This window comes from Hyposmocoma kahamanoa, unplaced genomic scaffold, assembly GCF_003589595.1.
Source record: "Hyposmocoma kahamanoa isolate Upper Pololo Valley unplaced genomic scaffold, ASM358959v1 100021, whole genome shotgun sequence".
Classification (NCBI taxonomy): Eukaryota; Metazoa; Arthropoda; class Insecta; order Lepidoptera; family Cosmopterigidae; genus Hyposmocoma; species Hyposmocoma kahamanoa.
Window position 1 is genome coordinate 6,180,076 of NW_020653200.1, and position 27,850 is coordinate 6,207,925.

At 35.8% G+C, this 27,850-nt stretch overlaps 3 protein-coding genes across 3 annotated transcripts; 1 reads left to right on the forward strand and 2 right to left on the reverse strand.

The window, feature by feature from the left end:
- The first annotated feature begins 775 nt into the window (after window positions 1–775).
- On the forward strand, window positions 776–12,759 carry LOC113226717 (glycosyltransferase 25 family member). Its single transcript, XM_026459446.1, has 9 exons — window positions 776–995; window positions 4,507–4,622; window positions 5,745–5,971; window positions 6,066–6,387; window positions 7,692–7,766; window positions 8,993–9,050; window positions 9,334–9,458; window positions 11,290–11,484; window positions 12,273–12,759. The coding sequence occupies exons 1-9, from the start codon at window positions 855–857 to the stop codon at window positions 12,586–12,588; spliced, it is 1,575 nt and encodes a 524-aa protein (XP_026315231.1). The 5' UTR covers window positions 776–854; the 3' UTR covers window positions 12,589–12,759.
- An 8,941-nt stretch (window positions 12,760–21,700) lies between these two features.
- LOC113239825 (cytosol aminopeptidase-like) lies at window positions 21,701–23,491 on the reverse strand. Its single transcript, XM_026476968.1, has one exon. The coding sequence runs from the start codon at window positions 23,372–23,374 to the stop codon at window positions 21,755–21,757; it is 1,620 nt and encodes a 539-aa protein (XP_026332753.1). The 5' UTR covers window positions 23,375–23,491; the 3' UTR covers window positions 21,701–21,754.
- Window positions 23,480–27,767, reverse strand: LOC113239813. Its single transcript, XM_026476958.1, has 3 exons — window positions 27,689–27,767; window positions 25,926–27,383; window positions 23,480–25,210 (listed from the first exon to the last, which is right to left on the reverse strand). The coding sequence occupies exons 1-3, from the start codon at window positions 27,756–27,758 to the stop codon at window positions 23,616–23,618; spliced, it is 3,123 nt and encodes a 1,040-aa protein (XP_026332743.1). The 5' UTR covers window positions 27,759–27,767; the 3' UTR covers window positions 23,480–23,615.
- Between the last annotated feature and the right edge of the window lie 83 nt (window positions 27,768–27,850).

The window sequence follows — 27,850 nt, forward strand, 5'->3', positions numbered from 1 at the left end:
GGCCCCCCAACCGGGTCCCCAACCGGGGCCCCAACCGGGTCCCCAACCGGGGCTTCCAACCGGGCCCCCAACCGGGGCTTCCAACCGGGCCCCCAACCGGGGCCCCCAACCGACCGGAATTGATTTTAATTGCAAATTTAATTGCAAGTAAAATCAATTCAATTGAAATCAATTGCAATTAAAATCAATTGCAATTAAAATCAATCGCAATTTTGCGACGCGTCGCAATTGATTTCAATTGAATTGATTTTTTAATCTGATTGAATTATTGATTGAAATTTAATTGATTAATGCTCAACACTGGTCCTGGGTGGGCTAGATGCTAATATGTGTTCGACCACCCCGCACCGAGGTTATTAGACGTAGATAATTAATTATGAGAATATAAATAAAATAAAAAATATTGTAAAAAATGTTTTTTAATTCTGTTTATTTCATTTGATTATGTTATTTGTACCCTGATTGGTCACTTCATAGTTTCTTATAATAGTTATTGAAGAATAGAGAACAAATATCGTGGTAGACTTATATACATGAACATACATTACTCAAGTCTCTTTGTCCTAGCAAAAACAAAAGGCATTACTTATAAGAAAAAAATATTTAGGTATTAGGTTTCTTTTGCACCGGGACTGGGTTAATTTTCTATGCGCCTTTCTCCTTTCAGAAAATAAAGGTTCAATACTAAATCTAACTGAAATTGAGATGGAAAAAGTCATGACTGCGGATTTACATAGCACTTTATTATGTACATTTACAGGATTTATAGTGATTACAACTTGGATAATAGTGATCGCATACTAGAAGACTGGGTAAAAAAACATGGAGATGAGTATGGTGCTGTTTATGTTACTATGGACTCCAATCGTACTGGATATGAGTATCCAGATGAGACAGAAATTGGACAGTGGACTGAAAATCATATGGAACATGTTATAGAACTCAGAGAGAAAGCTCTTGTCTTTGCCAGGGAATCAGGGGCAGATTATTTACTTGTGAGTACTTCTAAAGACACCCTATTATTAGTATTATTATTAGTATTCTAGGTCTGTTTATAACGCTGAGACGTGTTAAAACAATACACTAAGCTTTTATTATTTTAACATCTCGCCTTCTGCATTCTAATGGGTAAAGGGCTTTTTGTAGTCTGGGCGACAGATTAACTGTTAGAGTCACACTGTCTTTCTAACGGGTAGCGATGTTTTCATCCACCACCACCACTTTTTAAAGGACAATGGCGGACTCCCATATACGTTTCTGTTGACAAAATTTGTATGCGTCTGTTTATGAAAAATATGTGAAAATATAGAGTTTAAATTCCTGAACAAATTTGGTTTTTGGTGAACTATTCTGAGAAGTCTGAAGTCAAAGATATTCCAGTTTGAAGTTTTGGAGGATATGTTTTACATAATTGAATAAAATATATTCGGTGCATTATTATATCAAATTTACTACAGAAGCCTTAAACAGAATTAATAAAAGTTGAATGGTGCTGTGGGTTTGTGATGTGACGAAGAGGAAATGGTACTTTGTTATGCAAGGCTGTTAAGTTGTTGTTTGACGCGAGTACTTGTATTGAAACCTGAGCATGCGAAGGTGTCGAAGAAGTCGAAGGAAATTTCAAGACACGAGACGGTAAACAACTTTGCTACCGAGTGAAGTACACAACTTTTCACCTCACTATAGCGAGGAAAATGGTAGATCTTTCATCTATCAAAAACAGTTGAAATATATCAAAATAATTTAATGAACAAAATTAGTTATCGTTGTCAATTTAATGTCAAAAACAGAATATACCATATGAGAATGGAAAAAAATCATAATTTAAGGAGTATACCAATGGATTTATATTCCATAAATAACGTACGACAAATCGCGAAGTTGAACGGGTCATTATGTTTTTTTTCATCAAAAGAAGTGCGAATCTCAAAAACCTTTTAAGTTCGAATTTCAAAAACCTTTTCAACGCTGTCCGAGCTAGTGAGGTGACAATATTTTTTATAAGGTAAGGTCAAAAGGAATGAAGTTAAGCATAACAAAAGAAAACTGAGCATAGCATATCATATCTAGGTAACTTAGGCAAAAATAATTTTTTGTGAAACATGTCGTCTATCCCTGATATTGGGACTTTTCGTTAGTTTTTTACCACTTTCTCTCTTTCGTCAAAGATAAAGAATTAATTCTGTATAAAAGTTTCACCTAATTACATGAATCTTATTGAATAACCTTATTATTTACATATTATATGCGCCAGAATATCGCAAACGGTGAAATTATTGTACATTTGTATATGATTTTAATTCAGGTTAGGTTAGGTTAGTGCAAGACAATCTAGTTGATATATAAACTAAGTAAAATTGCTTACTCTTAGGTATCCAAATCGGTGATTATAGCATAATGATCAGTCAACATATTTTGTTCAGTAACAATAAATTATAATAAAACATGATCATACATAATTACTATATAATATATCCCTTAATTAATAATATTACGTAAAAAGAGATATTAAATTTTCATTGTTATTGTAGTTTAATCCTTTTAATAAGTCTTGTATGGTTTTCTTACATTGAAACTTATTCATAGGATATATGCATAGTAAACAATTTATTTTACTATACAAAATGCTGCCAAGGAAGCAAAAGAATCTGTGGGAGTTGCAGTACGAAACTGTTCAGTGGAACAAACTCATGGCTTTCTTACGGTGTTGTGCTATGGGGAATTAGTGTAGATATTTCAGCTTTGCTGACCCTGCAAAAAGCCATTTAGAACAATGGCAAATATCCAACTAACAGACAGTTCTAAACCTTTATTTCAAAGTCTTAAAAGTTTACCTTTGCCTTGCCTATACATATACGAAATATGTAAATTCGTAAAAAAAAGATGAACCTGGTAACTTCACATCACGCCATAACAGTAGAAAATAATTAATGAACTGCCCAATTCTTTCAAGGAAAAAATCAATGAAAAATGCTTAATTAAAAACTAGAAGGGTTGTTAATGGAAAAAATAATTATTACACCGTGCAAGAATATTTTAAAGATACATTGACCAAAAACTACTAAAAGTACAGTCAATAAAAATATATAATAATGGAATATATAAAAATCGAATAGGGTTATTTTTAAAATCTTACAACCTTACAGGACTACATACTAACATCATGAACATCAACGTTTGTTCCGTGATTTTTGACAAAACATGATAAATATACCAAAAATAAATTATTAAGTTGTTTTTGTACTATCTGACACTTGGTACTTGGTACTTGGTGCAACGGGCTGGTATTCGCAACTCGACGACATAGCGCCTATTTTGCGTGTGGTATCTGACACTTTTTAGATCTATATTTGCTAGTAAGGTAGTAAGTTAAAACGTGCAAGCGTCCTCTCCGACGACTCCTGCGTTTTGTACAGAGTTATCAGCGTTTAGAGCGGCTACACACAGCGACTATTAGCAGCGATGTAAAGGGGATGCTGTAGCGATGCAGTCGCTAATCGTTTACCTTACACACGCGCGCTCGAATTTAAGCAGCGAGGGTAACGCGATGCAACCGCGCGACTGCATCGATACTAACGCGCGATTGCATTGTTACACTTGGGATTTATAGGCGATTGCATCGACGCAATCGTGCGTATGTACCTACGCAATCGCGCGTTTGCATCGATGCAATCAACTATAAATCGCAGTTTGCATCACAAGTCGCCGTGTCCAAAACCACTCTCAGAGCGATGTTTGTGCGATACATTTATTTTTAAATGAAAGTAAAATCTGAGGTATTATTAAAAGTCATGGAACAAAACAAAGTTGTTGTTTATGATGTTGGTAATATAGTCCTGCGAGAAAAAAATGACCCTGTATAGTAAAATGATATTGATATATAGGGTGTAACAGAAAGTTATAGTCATATTAAAGGACCCAATGTACCAGTCGTTATATACTATTAGTAATTTGAGTTTCATTCAAATATGATTTTATTTCTAGACTTACACAGACGGTTTGTGTAATTTGAAAACCTAATGAATTTATTTTATTGAAACTTAATATATAGCGTTCGCCATTGCTCTTTTTAAATTAATATTTAAGTATTGTAAAAACATGTTTTTAATCAAAATCGTTAGGAACACCGTGTGTCTTTAGGACGTGTGACAGGTTAAGTAAAGGTTCGTTGTAAATACTAAATTAAACTGATTTTTTTTTTCATTCCCATAGAAAAATCACTAGATGTGCTAGACAAAAATTAGATGAGTGTTTAATTATTTTGTGTTTGTCTTAAATATATTAACCAAAATATTCCAAAATGTTCATTTCGCCAGTGTTTGAAAATTACATCCTTTGAATAAATTCATCATTATTTCTACTTGAACTTTCTCTAGTTTGTTTACAATATTTTATTGTTATAATAACAGACGCACTAGGGGCTATAAAAGACTCAATATGTTACACATTATTCACTGTTAGGTGATCTGTTCAACTTTTTATTCGATGCTGTATTAAAATTTTCAGATGATAGATTCCGACGTCTACCTAACGAATCCGGAGTCATTGACAACGCTTGTAGCAAAGAATTTGGAAATCTGTGCGCCTATGCTCCAAACAGATGGCTATTATTCCAATTTCTGGTCAGATCACAAGATCTTGCATGGTTGCATGATCCTTAGTGAGGTTTAAATTTTTTCAATTCCATTTTAAACAGTAAAAAAAAAATTGTTGTAACCTATGTTTCTTTGTATGACGTAATAAATATGATTTCTTTAGTTGTTACTATGCTTAATAAGATACATAATGCTATGGCTCGTCTTCTATTACCTGCTTTGATTATTATTTACAACCTGCTCGTGTGTGTTGGAATGCCTTTATTATAGATGACTGTCAAACAAAGCATGCGTCCAATACAAATATCATACCAGGGTATTTATTGACTCGACTGCTATTGTTAGCTGAATATAATTAATTATTATTCAAGATGTAGACGAAACTATTAAACACTACTCTATTAATCAACCATAGTTCAAGTCGAAATGTAAATAAAATAGTTGAAATTACACTATCTGCTATGTGTATTGTAGACGTATCACTTTTTGGTTGATTTCAAAGATTACATTAGGTAAAAAATTTATGCGCAAGTGATAACAACGTGGAACACGCCTAGGGGTCGTGACTAACACTACTTAAGAAAAACAATAGTATTTGACAATTGAAGACCTACCTAAAGGCTGTGTCACGTCGAACTAACATAATTTTGACCATAGATCCTAAGAAAATACTTGATCTGTTGGACTTCTTTGTTGCCAAGAACACATTAACGGAGACGTAATGAACCTAAACTCACCGCATACCGACGCGACCATGTCTTCGAATCAATGCTGGTCATTGTAGGCATAAAATCAGTCCTATAGAAGTTCACGTGAAGTTTTAGCAAATAATATGATTCATGATTACAAATTGTTAAAGAAGTTGAACTTGCAATTTTTTTTACACGCAAAATAAGAGCTACGACATTAAGTTGCGGAACCAACTATGTTAGATTAGAAATCAGAGTCATTATAGACTACTGAGATCAGGTATAGTGCTGACCATACATAGTACCAAGTGACAGAATGGTTCTTGGCAAAGCGTCTGAGGAACTCCAACAAATCAGTGTAATCCTTCATTTCATATCCTCAAAAGACCAATAAACTTATTAATCTATGGAGTTTTTATGTGTTGTCTGAAAGCGTTAGTAAACTTGTTTGACTTTCCAGGTGTGGGATGACAGAAGATTACTATTACAAACGAACGGAAGATTACTCACAAATATTATTTAGGGAAATCACTGGTTGTTTCTCTGTGCCTATGATACATACTTGTGTGCTCATAAACTTAACTTTAAAAACATCTGATTTGCTTACTTATGATCCTAAGAAAGCTGAAAGCTATGATGGTCCCACAGATGATATAATTACATTTGCTGTAAATGCACAAAATATTGGTATGTCGTGAAACATTTTTCACTAAATTTTTTTCATTTGATAATATTGTTAGATAATTTAGATTATTAATTAATCTGAAATATTCATTTGCAGGTATGAAGCGCTATATATGCAATGATATTCAATATGGATTTACACAAACGCCTCCCACCAAACATGACAAAGAAGTCAATTTTATAGAAGTCGAAAAAAAAAATTTATTAAACCTGAAGATGGAATTGGTAACTAGCGGCACCCCATTACCATTAGATGACGATTTGGAGATATATGTCCAATACCCGTCGCCTGGCAGCTATAGACTTGATGAAACTTATGTTTTGAATTTGGAAAGAAGACCAGAGAGACGAAGACTGATGGAATTGAGCTTAAAGGAATTAGGGTTGAAGTATAAGATGTTTAAGGCCATCGATTACAAGTGAGTACATTTTGTGACAGCTCTGTCAATGCTTATTATATTGCACAAGAAACAAAATACTGTTGCAACTCAAACAGGATTTCAACATTTATAAAAATACTGAATGGAACCAATATACAGGCGATGTCACACAGAGGCAAAGTACCTTAAATACCGTAGGTAGAAGATTTTACTGAAAGGACTTCATTTTGATTTTAAAAACAATTCAAACTGCATTCAAAGATTTTTAAATAATCGACTGTCTAAACCGGGAATCGAACTCGCCAAATGTGAAAAAAAAAACCCTGTAATTTTACTATACTGATTGAAAGCCTCAATCATAAGGATTGTTTTCTTCTAAATAACAGCAACTCGAATGATATATATATTTGATAGTACTGTAAGTTCTGATACCTAGTTGTAAATATATTTGTGTTTTCATCGTCTTCCTTTTATTTAGTCAATGTCATTTATTGATAACAAATAAGTTACAAGTCACAAAATTTAAAAATTTAACAATAAATAATAATTAATTGGTTCACAAAAATAATTATTGCGATAACTAAAATCTTATACAAAAGCGACAATAAAAATAACAATAATAATAAAAATAAAAATATTGTTAATTATATTACAATTACATCAAATTACTAACAATAAATTAATTAATCAATTAATAGCATCACACAGTACTATATCATTATTATTTTATCATGCGCTTATACTAGGGAAATGATATGACTCAAGTTTGTACTCATTAGTAATACTTTGAAATGATAATGTCAGTTGTTATGAGTCTGCAAAGTCAGAGACAAGGCTATTCATTTTCCTGAACAAAATTTCAAATTAAATGTTTAATTTCATGGTCTTCCTTTTATGTAAGATGCTATGTTATTTAGAAGAAAACAATCCGTATGATTGAGGTTTTCGATCAGTATAGTAAAATAACAGGTGTTTTTGTTTCACATTTAGCGGGTTCGATTCCCGGCTGAGATAGGCGATTATTTAACAATCTTTGAATGCAGTTCTAATTGTTTTTAAAATCAAAACGAAGTCTTCTTTCAGTAAAATTTTCTGACTACGGTATTTAAGGTACTTTCCCTCCATGTGGCACAGCCGTGTGACGCCCCCTGTGTATATGTTATATTCTCGTTTATAAATGGACAATTAAGTGTGATGTATAAACAAAAATAATCACATTATTCACAATGAGATCCAATCAGTATTTTTTAAATTATATGTATACTTATTATTGTTTTTTCAAGGCGTTGCCCTTTGTTATTGATATCCAAGTACAATTCCTTTCAATTTAATTCTTATTTCAGGGAATTGACCCCACAAATTATACACGATTTACACATCCATGTAATGCCTAAGTATGAAGATCCCTACCACAAAAGGTACATTTTATGACTGTTTTTATTTTATTTACATATAGCCGGTATCATAAGTAGTTGTATAAGCTAGACAAAAAAAAACTTATTATGCAATGGTTTTTACATATGACTAGCAGACCTTCACCATTGCGAATATAATATGAAGTTGGTTAGTGTAACCTACACGGTTGTGGCCGAGAGTTTTGAGTAATCAAACGAAGGGCTCGGCCTACATCATTTATTGTAAAATAGGAGTAGGAAGGAAGGTAAAGGTTGTAACAAAACAAAATAACGGTATAGACACAAATATAATCATACAAAAACACTCCTTACATAAATTAGACACAGGTTAACAAGTTAGGCATGGTAAATATGGAACTTACCCCAAAGGGGCCTGTATTTTTTACAAATATAATGCTTTACAAGCGGTTAGGTTACGTGATTTTCAATGGTATAACTGGTCAAAATGTTATATGTAGTCGAGCACGTGTGCTTGCTTCGGAAACTTAGTAGAGAATGGCGACGGAAAGTAGAAAAGTAAGAGTGACATAGAAAAGGAATTAAAGAACGATTCGAAATTTCAAAGTAGGCGGTCAGGAACCAGAGAAAAGGGTGATGTAGGATGACGATGCTTTCATCGTCAAATCTTGTGAAATCATAATAGGAAATCTTTGGATTGGGTCTTTACCCAATCCAAAGATTTCACCCAAAGCAACTGAAGTGGCGACCATGATTAACTAAGCCACAAGGTTTTTACAAAAATCGCAGGTCCATATCGATGCCTTACTTTCTTTTCAAACACGTATCTTACAAAGAGCGATTATTCAGGAGATGGAAATAATTTCTATTTATTTCAAAATTCTTATTAAATTTGGACGCATTACTTTAAGAATCGGCAAAAGTCAGTGTGTGAATATGAAGGAAATGTGATGTGAAATCAGCTCGCAAAATATATCAATGCAATGTGCTTAAGATACGAGTTTCAGAAAGTGAGGCGTCGATATGCTACACTAAACACTATGCGGCTGGCTTTTGGTCCTTGCGTTTACATCGAGCAGAAATGGATAAAGAATATATAAGCATATGGTACCAAAGAGCCTAAACAAGGATAAGCGCCCTGGCTGTATATGGTAGCTCAGGATCGTTTTTATTTTTTTTGCATGTGTTATAGACCTCCACCAGATGAATTTGGAGTCCACGAAATTACAAGAACTTTCAATTGAATTTTATTGAGAACGTTTTACTTACAGACCGATGAAACTTGGCGAGATTGGATGTTTCCTGAGTCACTACTACATATGGAGAAGAGTAAGCTTTATTTTTAATAATAAAGAACACAACCAGCCGACTAATTGTTTACTAAGGAATAAAGCTATCACAGCTGTGACACTGTACATTTCAAACTAAATAAAACTACAGTACGATTCTGTTTGTGGTTCATAAAAAAAATAACTCGCCATCTGATTTGTCTTGTAGACTAATCTTAATAAGAATACAAAGCTAATTGATGTTTTGTAGAATCATCACCAATGCCTCCGTCTTAATAAATTAAAAAATAAAATTATGTTCAATACTGGATTATCTCTTCCAGGTGGTGCTAAACGGATACCGTAGAGTTTTGGTTCTTGAAGACGACATCAACTTTGTGCCCAATTTTAAAGAGGAATTTTCTGAATTCATGGATAATCTCGAACGTATTTTTGCCTGGGACTTTGTGTAGGTATCTAAGCCCATAGTAATAATTATAAATACAGGGAAGTGATTAGGTTTTGTCAAAAAAATTCTAATAATAAAACTAATAAGAGCAAGTAGGTTAACTCCCGCCTGTTAGGTGCTTAAATGTCTATACTTCACTCGGACGTTATTATTTTGATTGAAGATAATTAGAAAAAATTAAGGTGTTCATCACAGTGTTCTCGTGCTACATTGAAATAACCCGTGTTAAATGCAGTAGGTATTTACGTATTTATATTTTTATAACAGCATCGCGGATTGGTATCGTGACTATGGAATATGATTATGAAATAGAAATATATAATAATATATATAACTGGATAATTCTGAATTTGAGGCACTCTTGTTGAAACTATTACATACACAACAATAAACATGTTACATGTCATTATTTAACACCTAGAGACCGCAAAATTGAACTGCGCGTCAGACGACCCGCACTATGCAACGCGAGTACACGGCGACATTATGCGAATGTGTGCGTCCATACAATGCACGCGGCGAGCGTGCCTGCGGCCTTTTGTACCAGTCACTTAATATTTTATTTCCTATTATATTTTCCATTGACTTACAAATAAATGGACGGCGGGTCTAATACAAAAACCACGAAAAAAATGTCCCAAGTCAACCTATTCGAAATTTAAATTGTTATGTCATCGCAGTATCGCGCTGTCCGTAGAACAAATGAAGACTAAAGCGGAGTGTCGCGCTCTGTATACGATTTTAGCGCCTTACAAGTGCGGACACTTTTTAGCGCGGACCCGACGTCCATATAATTGTAAGTCAATGATATTTTCCCATTTTATATAGCCGGTCATACCATTGATGGTATTAGTGGTATTAACCTGTCCCATTTATACCTGTAATGGTATAGGTGGCACTAGTTTATCCCAGCTCTACCATTGGATAATAAATAATGTTATAAATGGTACTTACCTGTCCCACTTGTACTTTAAACAGTATAAGTAGGACAGGTTGAGACTGTTCATACCATTGAATTATTTCTGACAGCGCCTTGCTATTCGTAGTAGTAGTAGGTAAGTATCGTCCTATGGAGCATCCGAGGTTTGATGGAGTTACCATACTTGCCTTAATATACTATGCTACTAGGTAAGATTACAGAAAACAAAGTATTAAATTACTTTTACTTTAAGTGTACTAACAATGCGATTTTGTGTATCCACAATGGCATCCTAAAGAAACAGAATTTTTGTATGCTGTGCGATTTATGCTATTGCTATTACTGTTGTTATCTTTTGCTTTGTGAATTTTTACTTATTGTATTGATAAATTGATTGTCTATTCAAAATTGGCGTCTAAAAATTTGTATAGATCTCAGTGTTATAGATCTCACCGTAGTACTTACCTAGATTTGATAGGACCGCGAATTATTGTTAAATGCGAATTATTGTTTTGTAATTCCAGTTGTTAGCTACATATAATACTGCATCAGGCTTTTATTTGAAAGAACACTAGTTTTACTTAGTACGACAAACAACACACCGTTGAATGAATTTATCTTTGGCTAAATAAAATGCAACAAATTGTTATGTCCATAATTTCGCATTGCGAAAGCATTGTGCCAAATAGAAATTGATATTTGACCATAGTAATAGTTCAAGTTGAATGCGATTTTAGTGTACATTATTTTTTAATTATTTATACTTTATTTTGATTAGGTACACGAATTTTAATACACGTAAATACACCCCTCATGTGTTAAAATTATTTTGCAAGGAAAATGATTATACGTCACACGTACATATTGTAATTATTGTTTAGATTACAATAAAGAATTTGAAATTCTTTTCAGATATATCGGGCGGAAGGTTCTCTATGACGAAGAACTGTCTGAGAGTAGAAATATTGTGCGGCCTCGCTATTCATACTGGACTTTGGGCTATATCATAAGTTCACTCGGAGCTCAAAAGTTGATCAACGCACAGCCACTGAAGAAATTGCTTCCTGTTGATGAATTTATTCCCATTATGTTTGATGAACACCCAAAGTAAGTATTGCATTAACAACCATAGTAACTACTATATAGTTAGTAACTACGGTCAGTCAATACACTATTTCGTGCAAGACGTTGTATTGTGTAAAAAAATTACGAATGCGTCACGTCAAGCATTTTTATAGTACTGCTATGGCACGTTTGAATTTCATTACATAGGAGTGAGAGTCAGAATGGCGGGTGCACCTTAACGAATCCTGACTAATGTAGTATAAAAAAAATGTACCTAAATTGTCCTATTTAGTACCTGTTCTTAAAAAATGTACCTCAATCGGAACGAAGTTATAACAATGCCAAAGGTACATTATTGACATAAGAATGTCGGGTATACCTCAAATTAACTACAGAATAGATTGCACATCGAGTTCTTAGGTTTTCGCGATTGTTACACATAGGAAATGAAACTATTTTTCCGGATTTTAATGGCGTATATATGTTGTTTCAAACACAAAAACCAACGTTTCAGGCCTTTTACAGGTCCCATAGTCAATTGATATGGGACCTGTAAAATAAAATGTAAAATTGTTAGAATTTCCGATTTATCTTTAGTATGACTTTCAATACGCAAACGGACACTACACACCTTGACGCTAATATTGATTTAGAGGCTCTTTGCTATAGCCAAATAGGGCAAAAATGCTAAATTTATAGCCCTATGTATCCGCCGCAATGTCTTTATTTCCTCATGAAAATATTCAGGTAAAAAAATTGATACCAGGTCAGGCGAATATCAAACGCCACATATCCGACACTCCATCATTTATTGTTGTTATTATTTCTAGCGCAACGTGGAAGTCGCATTTTAAGTATCGCAACCTCATAGCTTATTCGGCGTCGCCGCTACTCGTTTACCCGACTCACTTCACTGGCCAGGATGGATATATTAGCGACACCGAGGGATCCATTATACACGACGTCCACACGGAGGACTCTGACAACGATGAGGACGAAATGTCAAAATTAGCTTTTCAAGCCAGTTCGATTACAACATACGGAGATGCAGATCCTCTTAATATAAACGATCGTTTCTATGAACCCAAGACTACCAACGAGAGTTATATGTCCTGGAACCACAACTTGTATAAGACTGAGCTTTAAAGAATTTTCACTGTGGTTCTTCTGTTCAATTCGAATCGCGTCTTTTTTATTTTTGTTATCTGTAAGTGTGGAAGGTTTATATCTAGCCTTCGGTATGTCTCATTGTAGTCGTCACTAAATAAGAGGCCAAATTTGACAGCTAAAGAAGGCGAGAGTACGTAACTTTGAATGCGATCAACTAAACAATAAACAAACAATTATTAGAATAATTAAGTTTATAAAAAAATACATAAATTTTATGGAAACATTATATAGTATGACAAAACATATTTGAAGTACTGTTTTCGCACGAATTCCAAAATAAAATGCAATTTTGAGTTACCCCGAAACGTCCTGAAAACAGTTACGTCCTCAAGCTATTTTTTTTAAATAATAGGGTTGTAAGCAATTAATCGCCGAATTACACCGAGTCACTTCGATTTCTCGGAAAACATATTTTTTTTAAATATTAGAAAAAATAATGAACATTATTTGAGATAGTTTGTTGTTGACATTGACAACTTCTAACTTATTGCCAGCCAAATAATTGAAAATGTAAGAAATCCTTGTTTCTTGGTAATTTAATCTTTTTATGTAGTTGTTTTATCGATGAACATATTTATTTACACTAAATTCTCGGAATAAACCATTTATGAATAATTATAAAATCAAAATTAAAAGAATTGGATATAATTCATCGGAATGTGGGATAGTTTTACGAAAATGAGAGGGATTGGTACAGAATTGCAAGGAATTCTGTAAATGAATTGCTTTTAACAGAATAGCACGATTTGGCCTTTTAGGCCCCCTGAACAACAATGAACCGAAAAATAATCTAAACAATCACAAACTCTTGAAATTTTGGATCGTTTTCTCGTGAAAATCGTATGTGATTACCGATATGAATAGTCCACATCCCTATTCGCCTCACGTCCTTTTATTTGGTGACGACTATAGTGAAGAACAGATCATTTTTGACCTGCTTAAATTTTAGGCTAACCTGGCGAGTTTGTGGTATGAAAAGTGTACGCCTAGGATGAGGGTCTTTATGACCCCAAATTTCATTTACATTTTTTATATATTAGTTAGAACATTTTTAACAAATAATTTTATACAACCGTACATAAAGGGCATTAAAAAAGGATAGGACATTTCAAGCATATTCATAAAAAATATATAGTTTTAAGTACAATTTTTTTTTTATACATATTCATTTTTACTTGACTTTGGCGAAATCATCGATTATTTCGATGGAACATAGCCTATTTGTGTCACTAACTAAATTATTTTGGTAGTATACATGAGACCAATAATAATAAATGCAATAAAGTAATTATTCATTGTCGCCATAGCACATTATTGAAAGTAAGAAAGAGTAAGTTCTGGACAAAATTGTATTTATGACATCCTTCACTAACATGATTTGTCACCTGATGTCTGGCATAAGGACATACTTGGCGCCTTTTTCGGGCACCTGGTACTTTGATAGAAGGTCCTTCTACAGAAATGCCACTGAATTCTCAGATTCTTTCATGCAGTTGGCTAGGCAATTGAGGTATTTCTTTTCGAGTACTAAAATGTTAACGACGTCGATCTTGGGTTTGTCAATATACATACATACATACATATATATATATATATATATATATATATATTATTATATATATATATATACAATAAACGTATATAAATAATGAACCATAAATGGCTCCAAAATGCTACGTCGCGGTTGACGGTCATATTTACCCTGAACGGGTTTGCGTACATCTGCCTCCTTGCACAGGCACCGGCCGACGGAGTAGTGGATTTAGCAGATAGAAGGGTCTATAAACTCCAACTACTGAAATGATAGACAACTTACAACTGCATCATAGAAAATTGTACTCGATCAAAAATCTGCAGGACCCCTCCTCATCCTCGCCGGGTTAAAAGTCTTTGAACTATTTTTTATTGTAGGCTTATGCTTTGTGAAGCTTTTCCCATTCCTGTAATGAAAATCGCGCAACCGTATACGCGTCGTAATTTTACTATAAATCGTATACCAAAAATATCAGTGTCATAGGTTTAAATTTCTTACATTTAATAATATTATAACGAATAATAGTCATTTTTCTAGTTATATACTCGATGTAGTCATTATACAAATTTAATAGAATTTCTCTATTTTTCTTACACAATCGAAATACAGCACAGGTTATTTCACGTAATATATCATGAATCTACCAAGTACTGTACAGGTGTATCTATTTAGCCTTTATGTCTCATTAGAGAATGACAGACCATTTTTTGAATTGCTTAATTTTTAAGGCTAATAATGCGATTAAAATTCTTCGAACTATTTTTTTTTTATTGTAGGATTTTGCTTTGTGACTTAAAATCGTAGTGCCGTAGTTGAAGTTCGCGCCTTTACGCCTAACATTCGACATTCTGATTTTAATAGTTCTTGTTATCTCTGGTCTCTCTTTATAAATATGTTGCCATACTTATAGTCATTGAATATTTTTGTTATTATTCCAATAGTTTGCATTCACAGTGTCCTTTTGTTAATTATTTAAGGAAGCACCTAGATTAAGCAAATGTATAACCTCTAGAATGTTTACTAATATTAACATTATTATATTTATATATATGATTAAAATTAAAGTGCCATAAATGGCCATAATGTAATATGTAACACTAGTCTAGTAGCCTGCTGAGGGTTTTACTAAATGTACCATGTACTATTTAATACGACATCATAATAAATATAATCATGACCACTTTGATTTTTCATTTTATTACTGTCCTGTCGATAGAAACGTGATTTCAAATAATGAATTTATAAATTTTAGTGAAATGTACAATAGTGGCAATGAGGAAACTGTTGAGAACACTGTCGTTGATGAAAAAGTACAAGAGGGATTACATGCTGAGGCGATATCTAAGGCTCCATGTGCTGGCACAGCTTCGGGCTCTGTTGTCGGCGAAGCGGATATGGCTGCGAGTATGAGCTCGGAGTTAGAATCAACAATGGACTCTATCACGAAAGAAATAGCCAGGGATTTGGCGGAACATTACAAGGAGTTGACGAAGTACGCGATAGTTATGAATGAAATAATTGATATAGTGAGTAACAAAGAGGCGTTGCAGAGTGAGGCATACCAAGAGCAAAAAATGGTCAATGAGTGTTTCAGTACGGAAGCGCACGAGCCGCTAAACTGTTCGAGTTTCGTTCATCGCTTCGTTCAGAGTGTTCGGGATTATACGCAAATCGTGTTTGATTCTCTCGGGGACGACGTAGACGCAGACGCTTATACCGGTGACGAAGATGACTGTTTTTAAAAAATGCCAATGGATAATAAACAGCTACTAAATCTAGTAATATAATAAAATCATAATCATGAGGTCTTTATTCGTATTCTTTAAGTGTAACTAGTAGAGATTATCTATGGCAATTATAGATCGTGTTCATTTCTTAAGGTGCTTTTCCACCAGCGCACAGTGGGCCCAAATTAATTCTTGGACATAGGAATAACCTGTGGAGTATCGAGAAAGTATCGAAAAAGTTTTTTTATGTGATAGAGAATCACATTCCTAACAACTTTTACTCTTGTATAAAAGTTTCTTGAAATATAGAGAAATATAAATTTTATTTTTTATCTCAAAATATACGAAAATGTAATGTGCGTGGGTTACTTACAGTATAGTTCCAATCATTTTCTATGTAGAAAAAAATAATCCTAAAATTTATGATTTTTATTTCCGGCATTTTTTAGTCAGCTTTTAGGAATACAGAGCTGATTTTTTTCATATGATAAATAATAACATTCCTGATAACTTTTATTCTTGTGTAATTTCTTGAAAAGCTGATTGTTTCAGAGAAAAAAAATCGTTAGTTTTTTTGTTTGGAGAAATAAACATTTTATTTTTTCATCTCGAAATGTAGAAAAAGTGTGTGGTTTATTTACAGTAAAGGTCCAATCATTCTCTATCAAGAAAAAATAATCCATCTGCAGGTACTTGCGCTTTTACGAGTAAAAAGGTGACAAATTTTTAGATTTGTTATTTATTTGTTAACACAATATACTAGTTTTTACTTAACTTACGTGTTATTGTTATAATACTCTCTAAATTACACTAAAATTATTTTTTCTAGTCGCAGCTCATGTATTTTGTCAAAAATGTACATAAAAAAGTTAGCAATTTTACCGCACCTTTACTTACAAAGCCGCAAGTACATGCAGACGGATTATTTTTTTCTACATAGAAATTGATTGGAACTATACTGTAAGTAAACCACGCACATAACATTTTCGTATATTTTGAGATAATAAATAAAATGTATATTTTTTCTCCAAAACTATCAACTTTTCAAGAAATTATACAAGAATAAAAGTTGTTAGGAACGTTATTATCTATCACATAAAAAAAAATTGCTCGATACTCCACAAGTTGTTCCTATATCCAAAAATTATCAATTTGAGCCTACTGTGCGGCGCAAGCAGAGACGAGACGAGGATTAAAATTTGTAAAATTGTGACAAAATTTTAATTCTCCTAGCGCATCTTCGGTGGAATGGCACGTCCTCGTCTATCCAAGACGAGGACGTGCGAAGCGAGAATTGAAATATTTGCTTATGAATATTGAACCATATTTCAGCCGACATAGAGTATTTATTATCTTTGCAACGTAAACACGATTTCTCGTGCGAGCTCGCGAGTACCCACACGATCTCGCGCGAGCTTGCGATGGATATTAATATCAATCACAAGATAGTGGAGTACGTACGATTTGAGATTTAAAAAATTCATTTGATGCTTCTTCCGAGCTCAATCACGAGCTCGCGATTGCTATTAATGGCAAATTTTGGTGAAAATAGATTTCAATTCTCGTCTCGCCTGGTCTCGTCCTGCTTAGCCGGTGGAAAAGCACCCTTACACAGGTTTAGTTTTTTATTAACCCGAAACCTATGAACACGACATTCCTATGACAAAAGACTCAAGATTTTTGATTTTATTACGGCACGTACACCACCACCAGCTCTTCATCAATTGGTGTGGGAAAACATATAATGTATGGATTTCGATGCCGAAACGTAAATCAATGTTTTTTGTTAAAGAGTAGGACTTGTGTGTTCATAAGCCAGATAACCTTTATGAAATTATATAACTCATGTATCTTTATACATGAGAAAACAAACAATACACAATATTTATACAGAGTCATTTTTAAAATACTGACTATCTCGCAGAACTGTAAATATTACTAACCTCATAAACTACAACTTTTATGACTTTCCTTTTACGTAAATGGGACGCCGGCGTCCCCGACTTATTTTTGTTTTATTTTTTTAATCGAAAGAACATTCATAGGCGCGTTTTTCAAAGATTTTTATTAAGTTTTCTAAGTTTTAGTTTTAGTATATATTCGGTGGTGTGATTTGTTACAATGGTAAGTAAATATGTATATTAGACATATTTTTATAATAGATTGCAAGTGTAAAGTTAATAAAATCCATAGTAGCTGCAAGAGACACCGGCGTCCCAATATGCAGTATCGGTCAACTATTCTCTGTTTTCTTGTTTGTGTTTTATTACTTTTTATACGTACTTAGTCTAAATCATAGTTTCCCAAAGTGGTCCCTAGCGGCCCCAGGTGGGCGCCGAGGAGTCCTAGGGGGGCGGTAGGGCCTCGAAAGCAACTGGGAAATTTGATGCTGTCCAGAGGCTGCCACCTACCGCATTTTAAGAAAATATCAGAATTATATATTTACACTATACTATGACTATACTACATACACATATAATTCTTTTCGTTGTGATTTTTTATATTAAATTAATATTAAAAATACGTGTTTTGTATTATTTTTTTGTAGTGGTAGGCGTTGAATTTTTTTTTATCTTGCCTAGGTGGGCGGTGAACTTAAAAGTTTGGGTACCTATGGTCCAAATTATCCTGAATATTTTGTAATATTTCAGGCTTACCAAGGAGCGAGGCTGTTTGCATTGGGCTCTTCTGGAACAGAAGAGTACCTAATGGCCGATACTAGCGACTGTGAAGATGCCCTTCTTTTGAATGAAGAGGATCAGGAATTTATTGAACAAGACATGGCAGAAGGAGTATCACAAGTTATTATCGAACCTGCAGGTGCACTTGATCCAGCTCCTACCCCATCATCATCATCATCGACTGCATCGTGTGATCTATTGCCCCCTCTACTACAATACCAATTTTTCGATGGAGATCAAACACCTATAGGCTATACAACTTTGCAGAAAGTATGTAATGCTTTTGTGATGTATTTAAGGCAGTCACTAACATCACAGTACTTATTGAAAACATAATCATACCGGAATCCATACTGTATGCACAACAAAATGGCTCCTCGTTTACCACCGATTACAATTAAATAACGGCGTTCACAGGAATTAATTATATAATGGGTTATCATGTTTTGCCTAGTTTACGACATTATTGGTCAACTGAACCCGACATGGGTGTACCCTTTGTAGCTAATGTTATGCCTTTATCAAAATTCGAAGATATCTTCATTTTTGCAATGACGAAGTACAGCCACCGCCGCCGTCCCCGGATTTTGATAGAGCGTTCAAAATCCGCCGGGTAATGAAGCATTTCAATACTAGCTTCCAAGTGGCCCTGAACAATACTGTTACGCAGTCAGTTGACGAACATATGGTCAAGTTCAAGGGTCACAATATCATGAAGCAATATATGCAAATCAATACTTTAATATTTGTAAAAAGAGCGCTTAAACTATGGTGTCGTGCCGATTCCGCAACTGGATATTTGTTCCAGTTTGATATGTATATATCAAACTGGAACAAATCACAATGTATACTGGTAAAAAGAGATCCGGAGTAGAAGTGGGCTTAGGCGAATCAGTCGTATTGGCGTATACTCAGTATATATACATTTCGCGTATACTGCAGTACCACCTGGCAAATCTCAACATCAAGGCGTGTGGAACAGTTTGTATACGTATATAAAAATGTACCTGCTAACAAGAACATGAAAAGGGGCGATATCTATACAACCAGCTTTGAAGGCATTTCATTTGTCAAGTGGATGGACAACAAAGCTGTTCATCTGCTAACGAATTTCTTGTCGCCGATTCCAACACAAACAGTAAAACGACGTCAAATTGGTTCTGCGCAAAAACTGAACATCACATATCCAGATATTGTATGTAAGTATTACAAAAGCATGGGAGGAGTAGATCTCATGGATAAAAAAAAGTCACCTACAAAGTCGATCGAAATTCTACATTCGTATATTATCTCGAATATATATATATATATATATATATATATATATATATATATATATATATATATAGTCTCGAATTAAATATTATCTTCGATTATTTTTTGATATACTTGATATCGCAATGAATAATGCGTATACGATTTATGCCAAAAAGCACGAAGACCATAAAATTGGGGGTAACCTTCTGTCATCGCTTATACCGGCAGAATACAACAAGATTTACATAGATATTAAGCTATGATTGGAGGATATTTATCAAGGAAAATTGCCTTGCCTTCGACGCTGATGACAAAGAAGCTCGTCCAAAATGTCATCAGCCCTTAGAGGATGGAAAAAAAAAGAAGTCTAAGCATCAGCCGCAGCCAAAAGACGTCATTGCCATTTTTTTCCATCCTCTAAGTTGCCGACACACGCGATAATAAAATCAGAAAACCGAAAAAGGTGCGTTCAGTGCGCTAAACTCTTAGAGGATGGAAAAAAATAAAGCTAATCTATGCAAAGAAAATCGCTCAAATAATATTTGCAAAATATGCGGTGTACATTTGTGTTACACAGCTGACAGAAACTGTTTTGCAGCTTTTCATCTTAGAGGATGGAAAAAAATAGTCTAAGCTTTTCATACATAAAAACAATATTACCTATAAGTATATATTTTTTAAAGATATTGATGCATTTTATTTCTAATAGTATGTAATAATCATAGAAAACCAAATAATATAAATTAAGAAATCATAGTGATCTGTGACACTTAAAGCATATTGGGACATATTTGTCCCCTCCATTAAAAATAAAAAAGTTTGCTATTTTTGTTGTTATGTACAATTAAAATACATAAAAAATATATAAATCCCATTAAATATTAAAAAAAATCTTGTCAATTGATTTTAAGCGTGAAAGGATTAATAATTCATCAGATTTTACTTTCGTACAAAAATAAAAATATTTCAATGGGTTGCTCTAAACGGTGACAACTCTGTGTGGTCGCAAAAGAAAGTATGCGGGAGTCGTTGCTTTGCTAAACCCTTAGACTTTTATTTTTTTCCATCCTCAAAGGCTAAACCAGAAAACTTACTAAGTGTCCGATAGAACAAAAAAAAAGTTTATTTTTGGTAAATGTATCTTTTATAAAGTCATGGAACTAAAGTTTCTTTAATGTGTTATTACTAGTATAGCCCTGCGAGATTAGTATTTTACAAATAACCCTGTTTGTTTTTATATAACTGTTGTTATACCTTTAATGTGGGTAAGAATGTAAATAAAGGCATTCATAAGATTATTCGTAGAAATATTTATTGGTTAACATCGATCCAGTTCGACACTGTTACAGATCTATCCAACAGAACGTTTTTCATAAATACGTAGTACGTAATAGACATAGATCCAAAACACAACACTAAACTAAGTACAATTTTTCAGTTTGTCGCTGAACGCTTCAAATATGTTTTATTGATGCTGGATGGTTTGATCAACAGAATTTGAAATGCACGCCAACTGACGTAGTTCGGTAGGTATATGTTTACTGTCAATAACAAAACCCTTCCGGAACTACCTATTGGATGTAAGAAATTTGTTTCATACAATTTAAGGTAGGCATACCTACACCAATTTATTTTTTCTTTTCTTACTGGAATATTTTAGATACTTTGCAACGAAATTAAAAATTTATTCTAAACCATATTTTTAACTTTATTCTAGTTGAATCTGTCGTATTATTCAGGCTACTTCTTTTGTCATATTTTCTGCTCTGTTTACAATTTTTGTTTACGAAAACCTTATAGGCCTTGAAATTTTATTCAACAAAACGTTTCGTCCACTAAACACTCTTTGAGCATTAAATTCAGTCGGAGAAAAGTCTATTATGTGAGTAGAGTCGTCAGGAAACATTTCTGGAATGCAGTAGGTAAGTTTTACAGGTTTTATTTTACACTTTGGCGTCGACGTACAACTGATACATCATCTCAATGATCGTGCGAGTCGGGCGACCCGTCATACCGCGACCCAGGTAGGGAAAATCGTGTCCTTTGGTGTATGTGATATTGTACGTATCGAGGTGGACCCACTTGAAGTCACATACGAATTGCTTTAGAAAAGCAGCGCAGTTAGGTGAATCTCCATATTTATGTCTGCCGGTATTCGCCACATCGGCGCACTGGACGTCCAGTACGCGATCTTCGTAGAATTTCCACAACGGCATACGCCAGATCCGATCTCCAGTGCACGCAGCGGCTGAGTCCAGGTAGCAATATAGTTCATCTGAATTACTATAGCACCCGCAAGCCGAGGCGCCTAACGTTGCCATCAATTCTTTAGACATTGTGCCTACGTCAATAACGAACTTGGGCCAATAATTTCTCGCATATACTAGACTGTCGGCAATAAGTAGCCGTCCTTCTCGCGAAGGAAGTCTTATACGAACAGATTTTCCGGTGGCACTACAAACGATATCCCCGAACTTGGGGCTCTTGCCGCTAGGCATGAGTTCGCAAAGTGGCAGAATACCGCGAATATTAACGGGCAATTTAAGTTTAGCCGCCGCTCTAGTGACGGCCAGTACGCATGCTGCACCCGCCATGTCACCTTTCATGTATCTCAGCTCATCGGGTGGTTTCAAGTCCAGACTGCCGCTATCAAACGTCACTCCTTTGCCGATTAGCACTATTGGGCGAGTGCATTCATCCGCGCCGTAGTAACTGATCTCGACATACAGCGGCGGTTGTACAGATGATTTACCCACCGATACAAACCCTCCCATTTGGTGCGCGGCGGCCCATCCTTTAGTTTTAATTTCTACGTTTATATCTAACTCACACAACAGTTCTACCATGATTGTGGCAAAAGCCGTAGGATTCAAAAGGTTAGGAGGCATTTCCGATAGATATCTGGCTAAGTTTTGTGATTCAGCTTTCAATTTCCCAATGTTCCAGCCATCAAAATCACAATCATCGTACAAGTGCAGTTTGGGTGCATGTGGACTAGGATATTTCTCGGGACGTCTATATTCTCGAAATTGCCAGCAGCCTAGTGCAGCTCCCTCTGCGGCACATTCAGCATTGCCAAAAGATTCCAAGTAAATAGCTCGTGGATTAAGAGCTAAGAGAGATTTGCATGCTGATCCGGCCGCTACTCTTATGGCTTCTTTACTTTCATCTATTCTTTCAGAGCTACTGTACGCCAAGCACTCTGAACCCAAACCAGAAACACATACATAACCATAATTGGGATCTACGTCGTAAAATATTCTGTTTTCACCAAGTTTTGGTATGGGGGTAAGTTTCAACAATTTCCAAAGTTTGCCATTCACCTGCTTATCATACTTCTGTGCGCTGGCCGTAAGGATCGCTGCATCGTCTCCGGGCACTTGATCGTTGTAGTAGACACCTAGCACCAGTCCCCTGTCCCTGGGAGTACATGCTTTTGGGTCTACTACCTTTTTTGGCGGCCCAAAGGGCGTACAATCTGTTTTTGGCGTTTGGAATTGTGATATATAGCGTAAACATATATTAATATTGCCTAAGAAAATGGTGGGGCGAAAGACGAACATACTTATAATTTTAATTCCAGATTTTATAAAAAAGTATACTCGAAAATCCTTATCCTAAGCCGACATTGCCTACTTGATTTAACGTGTTTTAACTTTTTTTTAGAAAACGGTAATACAACTCTAATTTTAATGAGTAAGTTTATATTAAAATTAAAATAAAATAAGTACAGTCACAATATCTTACAACACACGAGTACAATGTTCACATTCAAACTTTACACAATTTGTCTTTTGGAAAAGGTCAAGAAGTCTTCTTCTTTAGCCATGTAGGAGTATGGTTTTTAACCCACTCGGGGATATCCATTAATAGTGTTTCTTGAAGTTGACGATATATGATAAGAATAAGGAAGGGGATAGCTAGTCTCTCATCTTTGAACAAGTAAACCCAAAACGCGAGCATTAGCAGGCACATATCAACCATGTAGTCGATAGCCGAACGAACATTCATCTTTGCCTTTTCCTCTAGCTCCTTATAATCTATAGGAATAACTATTGTCGCTCTTTCTGTAGTTTTCAAAACTATTTGCTGTATATCTTTCTTGCTTGGATTCGCAAGAATATCGTTTATTTTCGACACATGCTTATCGTTACTTTCTAATTTAGATTTATCTAGTTTCTGCACCTGTTTTGATCTTGTCGGCTTATCGATAGAGTTAGCTGTTTTGATATTAGCACCTGTTGCCTTAATGGGGGTTACTTTATTGCATATTGTTTTCTTTGATTTCATAACTTTTTTTTGGCCTTCTTTACCTTTTTTTTCAAGTTGTTGTTTTTCAGCAACGGCTTTTAAATCCTCCGTTTTAAGGTAAAGTGGTATTGTTGGTTTTTTTTGACTGCCGAATTCTTTTACTATATTTCCGTAGTAATCTATAACAGTCCTGCCCTCTTCACTTATCTTATCAATTTTTTCTTCTTTTTTGGTTGTTGAAGTTTTTATAGTTTCCACTTTTGGTACCTGGCTATCTTCTAGTTCTTTCTTAGGCTCTTTTTTGGTTAAAATTTTTGGGAAGGGGAAAGGTTTTTGTATAGGCATTTTCGTGAATTTTTTGAACAAGGTAATTTTTTCCTCTTTCTTTGGTTTTTCGTCAGCCGTTTCTTTTTCTATTGTTTTCGAAATATCATCATCTTGACTTAATTTTGGTTCTTTTGTATCTGATTCTCTACGCTTTAATATAGGTTTAGGTATAAAATTAGGATCGGGAAGGGGCAACGGTTTAAGTATTTCTCTTTCCGATTCTTCTTCGATTTCTTCCTTGAGCGGCGAAGGTCGAGCTAACTTATCTCTAGGATTGTACGTCTCCTCCTCGTTCCCATATTCACTTCTATGTACATCTCCGTTGAGACTGCCTTCTTCCTCTTCTGAGTATTCGCCGTCGGTAGAGACTGTGCTAGCAGTATAATCTTCGTCGAACGACATATGCCACTTATTATCCGAAACCTCTGAATCATGTGAAGCCTGCCGTGAATTATATCTATATTCTCTGTCTTCTATGGAGTCAGTTTTAATATATATCTCAGGAGGTTTGGCTAATAAAGACTCACGTACTGGTGGAGCTGCAGACTCCTCATGAACTTGGCTTGAATATTTCGGAATGTTGTTGCGTTCGAAAGTGCGTGACTGAGTTAATTGTTTTTGCTTAGTTTGTTCCTCTTCGAGTGCGACGGCCTTGTAAAAACGCGCCATAGCTCGCTCATGCAGCAGCTCGGTAGAGCTTACTGCGTAGCGAAGTGCCTTGAAGGGTATCACGCACCGCGAACTCAGCTCCGGCGCTGACAGCGATATGGGTGGCGGAGCCAGTGCCTCCTCTAAATCCAGTTGGAACGACTTTCTCTTTTCTAAAAAAGAAAAATATTTTGTTTAAGTTTTTCGTAATATTTTACTCAAATATTAACCTACTTTGGTAATCGCTTTCGCAGTGCTTCGTAAAAGTGTTTATGAGCATAAATACAATGAGTGCTATCATTTAATTAATTGAACTCAATATTACTACGTCAGTTTGGCTCACATAGCTCAGCTCGCAAGCTATAACAATTATTTTCATTCCAATTAAAGGCTAATAAGTTGTAATTTATATTTGTCACATGAATCACATTTACTGTAAGCTCGTTATTGGCTATTACTTACGTTATTTGTTCAATATATTTATTAAGGTTGTGCTCTAGGCTATTAAAGTATTACGGTATTTTCAGCAAAATAATGGATGAAATGTACGTTGTACAGAAAAGGTTATAATTAATATTATTATGTAAAGGCAGTACCTACTGATTTCGTTACAATTCGCTTTGCTGTGGTATAGTGGTGCAAACGCCACGCACTTGAGCTTTATGCCTCTATGCATGCACAGGGCTAAACATATATTTACACTACAATTCGAATAATTTTTTTTTTATATTCTTTTCATTATCGTGTTTTATTTTCATTTTTATGTTTCATTGTATTACGAAACGTAAATACATGATATATTTAATGTATAATTTAGAGGATTTAAAAAACTATAACAATGTTGTATGTACGTAGCAAAAATCAAAATAAAATTATTTTTGTTGGTACCTGCTTTTTCAGTCAAATTGTTGTCAGGGTATAGCACCAACATAAACTCGTTACTCCCGTCCTGGTCTCTAGCAGGAGAAACGCTTACGGCTCGACGCGGAACCTTAGGCGCGACTGGTTCGGCAGCAGGGCCGGTGGAAAACAGCATTGGAGGAGGAGCGGGCGCCCTCTTTCGACGCGGTGCCGGTGACACACGCGGTTCCTCGCCTTCCACCCGTAGAAGCTCTTCGTTAATGATACGCGACTCTACTGCCAGACACTCTAGATCTACAGCGCGTCCGGGGATGCGGACTGGTGCCGATTCCATTGAAGGAGCACTCATGCCGTAAGGACTTTCGGCTTTTACACGAAATCGGTACTCGCTCCCCTCGATTAGATCAAAAAGAATTACATTTGTCTTTCGACTTGTGGTCGCTTTCAACCACACGTTCCAACCCGCACGGTAATATTCTACTACATAGTTACCAATACGACATCCGCCATCATCTTCAGGCGGTTCCCAGTCTAATGTGACGGACTTGTCCACTTGTCGCGTGACGGACACGCGTCTTGGTGGGTTCGGTGGCGCGGTTATGGTCACCAAAAATGCTGCCGTGTCTTCGCCGATGGCATTCATTGCGTGTATTTGATATTCTCCCCGGTCACTCCTTCGCGCTGAATGTATTTTCAACATAGAAAATTTCGCCGTATTGGTAATCTCAATTCGGTCGTCGCTGGCTATGGGTTGACCGTCATGTCGCCATTCTATGGTTGGCGTCGGTTTGCCGACAATCGTTGTTTTTAAGAAAACAGTTTCGTTTATTTCGTAAAGCAACCCATCTTCATACTGGCGCGGGTAACGCAGTTTAGGTGCAGCCTCCAAAGCGAGATGAGCCTTCGTGACAGCGTGACCGGCGCGGTTTGTTGCTGTACATTTTATTTCGCCCTCGTCACTGGCCAGAGTCTGGTGAAATACAAGAACACTGGAGGCTTCGGTCGTCGTAATAGCCGTTCGTCGACTGCTGAAGATTTCGTAATCGTCTTTAAACCAGGCTATCGTCGGTGCGGGCGCGCCAGTGAAGGAGACGCGAAACTCTGTTTTGTCATTTTCTAGAGCCGTCACATCTTCCAAATGCTGGAGGAAGATAGGCGGCTCCTGTAGACCACGGTCAGAACTAACTGTGAGTACATCGGACAGTTCGCTATAGTCGGATCGACCGACAGCATTGACTGCCGCCACCCGAAACTGATACCGATGTGGTGGGTCCAGTCCAGTTAGCACAAGCTCTGGACGCAGCACCAAAGGTGGTGATGTACGGATCCACTCCGCAGAGCCTAAACGATTGCATTCCACCTGATAACCCTGTAGTGGGGCTCCGCCGTCGTGAGCCGCTCCTGGCCATCGTAGTGTAATCGCGTTCGGCTCGTCGTCCGATAATATCGGGACGATATCAGGTTTGCCAGGCACCGCCGGCCGCCCTGCAATAAAAATACAGGACAGTTACAATTTACATTATAACAGAAAGGCAAAGAGTTTAGCCGGTGTTACCCGTATATTTGGAGTTTGGCATAAACTATCTTACAAAATTAGACGCCTGATAATCATTACATGAATTTGGATGGTCTTACGATTTGTTTTGTTGTGCCACGCTTTGGGAATCGCAGCGCGCAGTCTTTTTTAAAAATAGACATATAGACTGGGGCCTCGGCGGCAATTCATAAGCAGTCGGTATTCACGTTGCGGCGGAGGTGAGGATGGCAGATGATTCGGAACAAACCATTACCTGCAGATTTCCAGTGCACGTTTTTCCTGGGCTTGAAAGTGGCGTGTGAGGCGGAATGTTGGTTGCCCATGGCGGCGGCGGCGCGCGCCGACACACTGAACGTTCAGCAGCGCACACCCCCCGCGCCGTGCCTCACGTCGCATCACCCCGAGCGCGCTGGGA

What these genes read in the sequence shown, in the direction of transcription:
- LOC113226717 (XM_026459446.1), top strand. Translation starts at nt 855, where the DNA reads ATGGACTCCAATCGTACTGGATATGAGTATCCAGATGAGACAGAAATT. An exon ending in GGCTATTATTCCAATTTCTG is followed by an intron (nt 4,623 to 5,744) that starts GTCAGATCACAA and finishes TTGACTTTCCAG; the next exon opens with GTGTGGGATGACAGAAGATT. An exon ending in ATTTTTGCCTGGGACTTTGT is followed by an intron (nt 9,459 to 11,289) that starts GTAGGTATCTAA and finishes AATTCTTTTCAG; the next exon opens with ATATATCGGGCGGAAGGTTC.
- LOC113239813 (XM_026476958.1), bottom strand. Translation starts at nt 27,758, where the DNA reads ATGGGCAACCAACATTCCGCCTCACACGCCACTTTCAAGCCCAGGAAA. An exon ending in CGTGCACTGGAAATCTGCAG is followed by an intron (nt 27,384 to 27,688) that starts GTAATGGTTTGT and finishes TTTTTATTGCAG; the next exon opens with GGCGGCCGGCGGTGCCTGGC. An exon ending in CAATTTGACTGAAAAAGCAG is followed by an intron (nt 25,211 to 25,925) that starts GTACCAACAAAA and finishes TTTCTTTTTTAG; the next exon opens with AAAAGAGAAAGTCGTTCCAA.
- LOC113239825 (XM_026476968.1), bottom strand. Translation starts at nt 23,374, where the DNA reads ATGTTCGTCTTTCGCCCCACCATTTTCTTAGGCAATATTAATATATGT.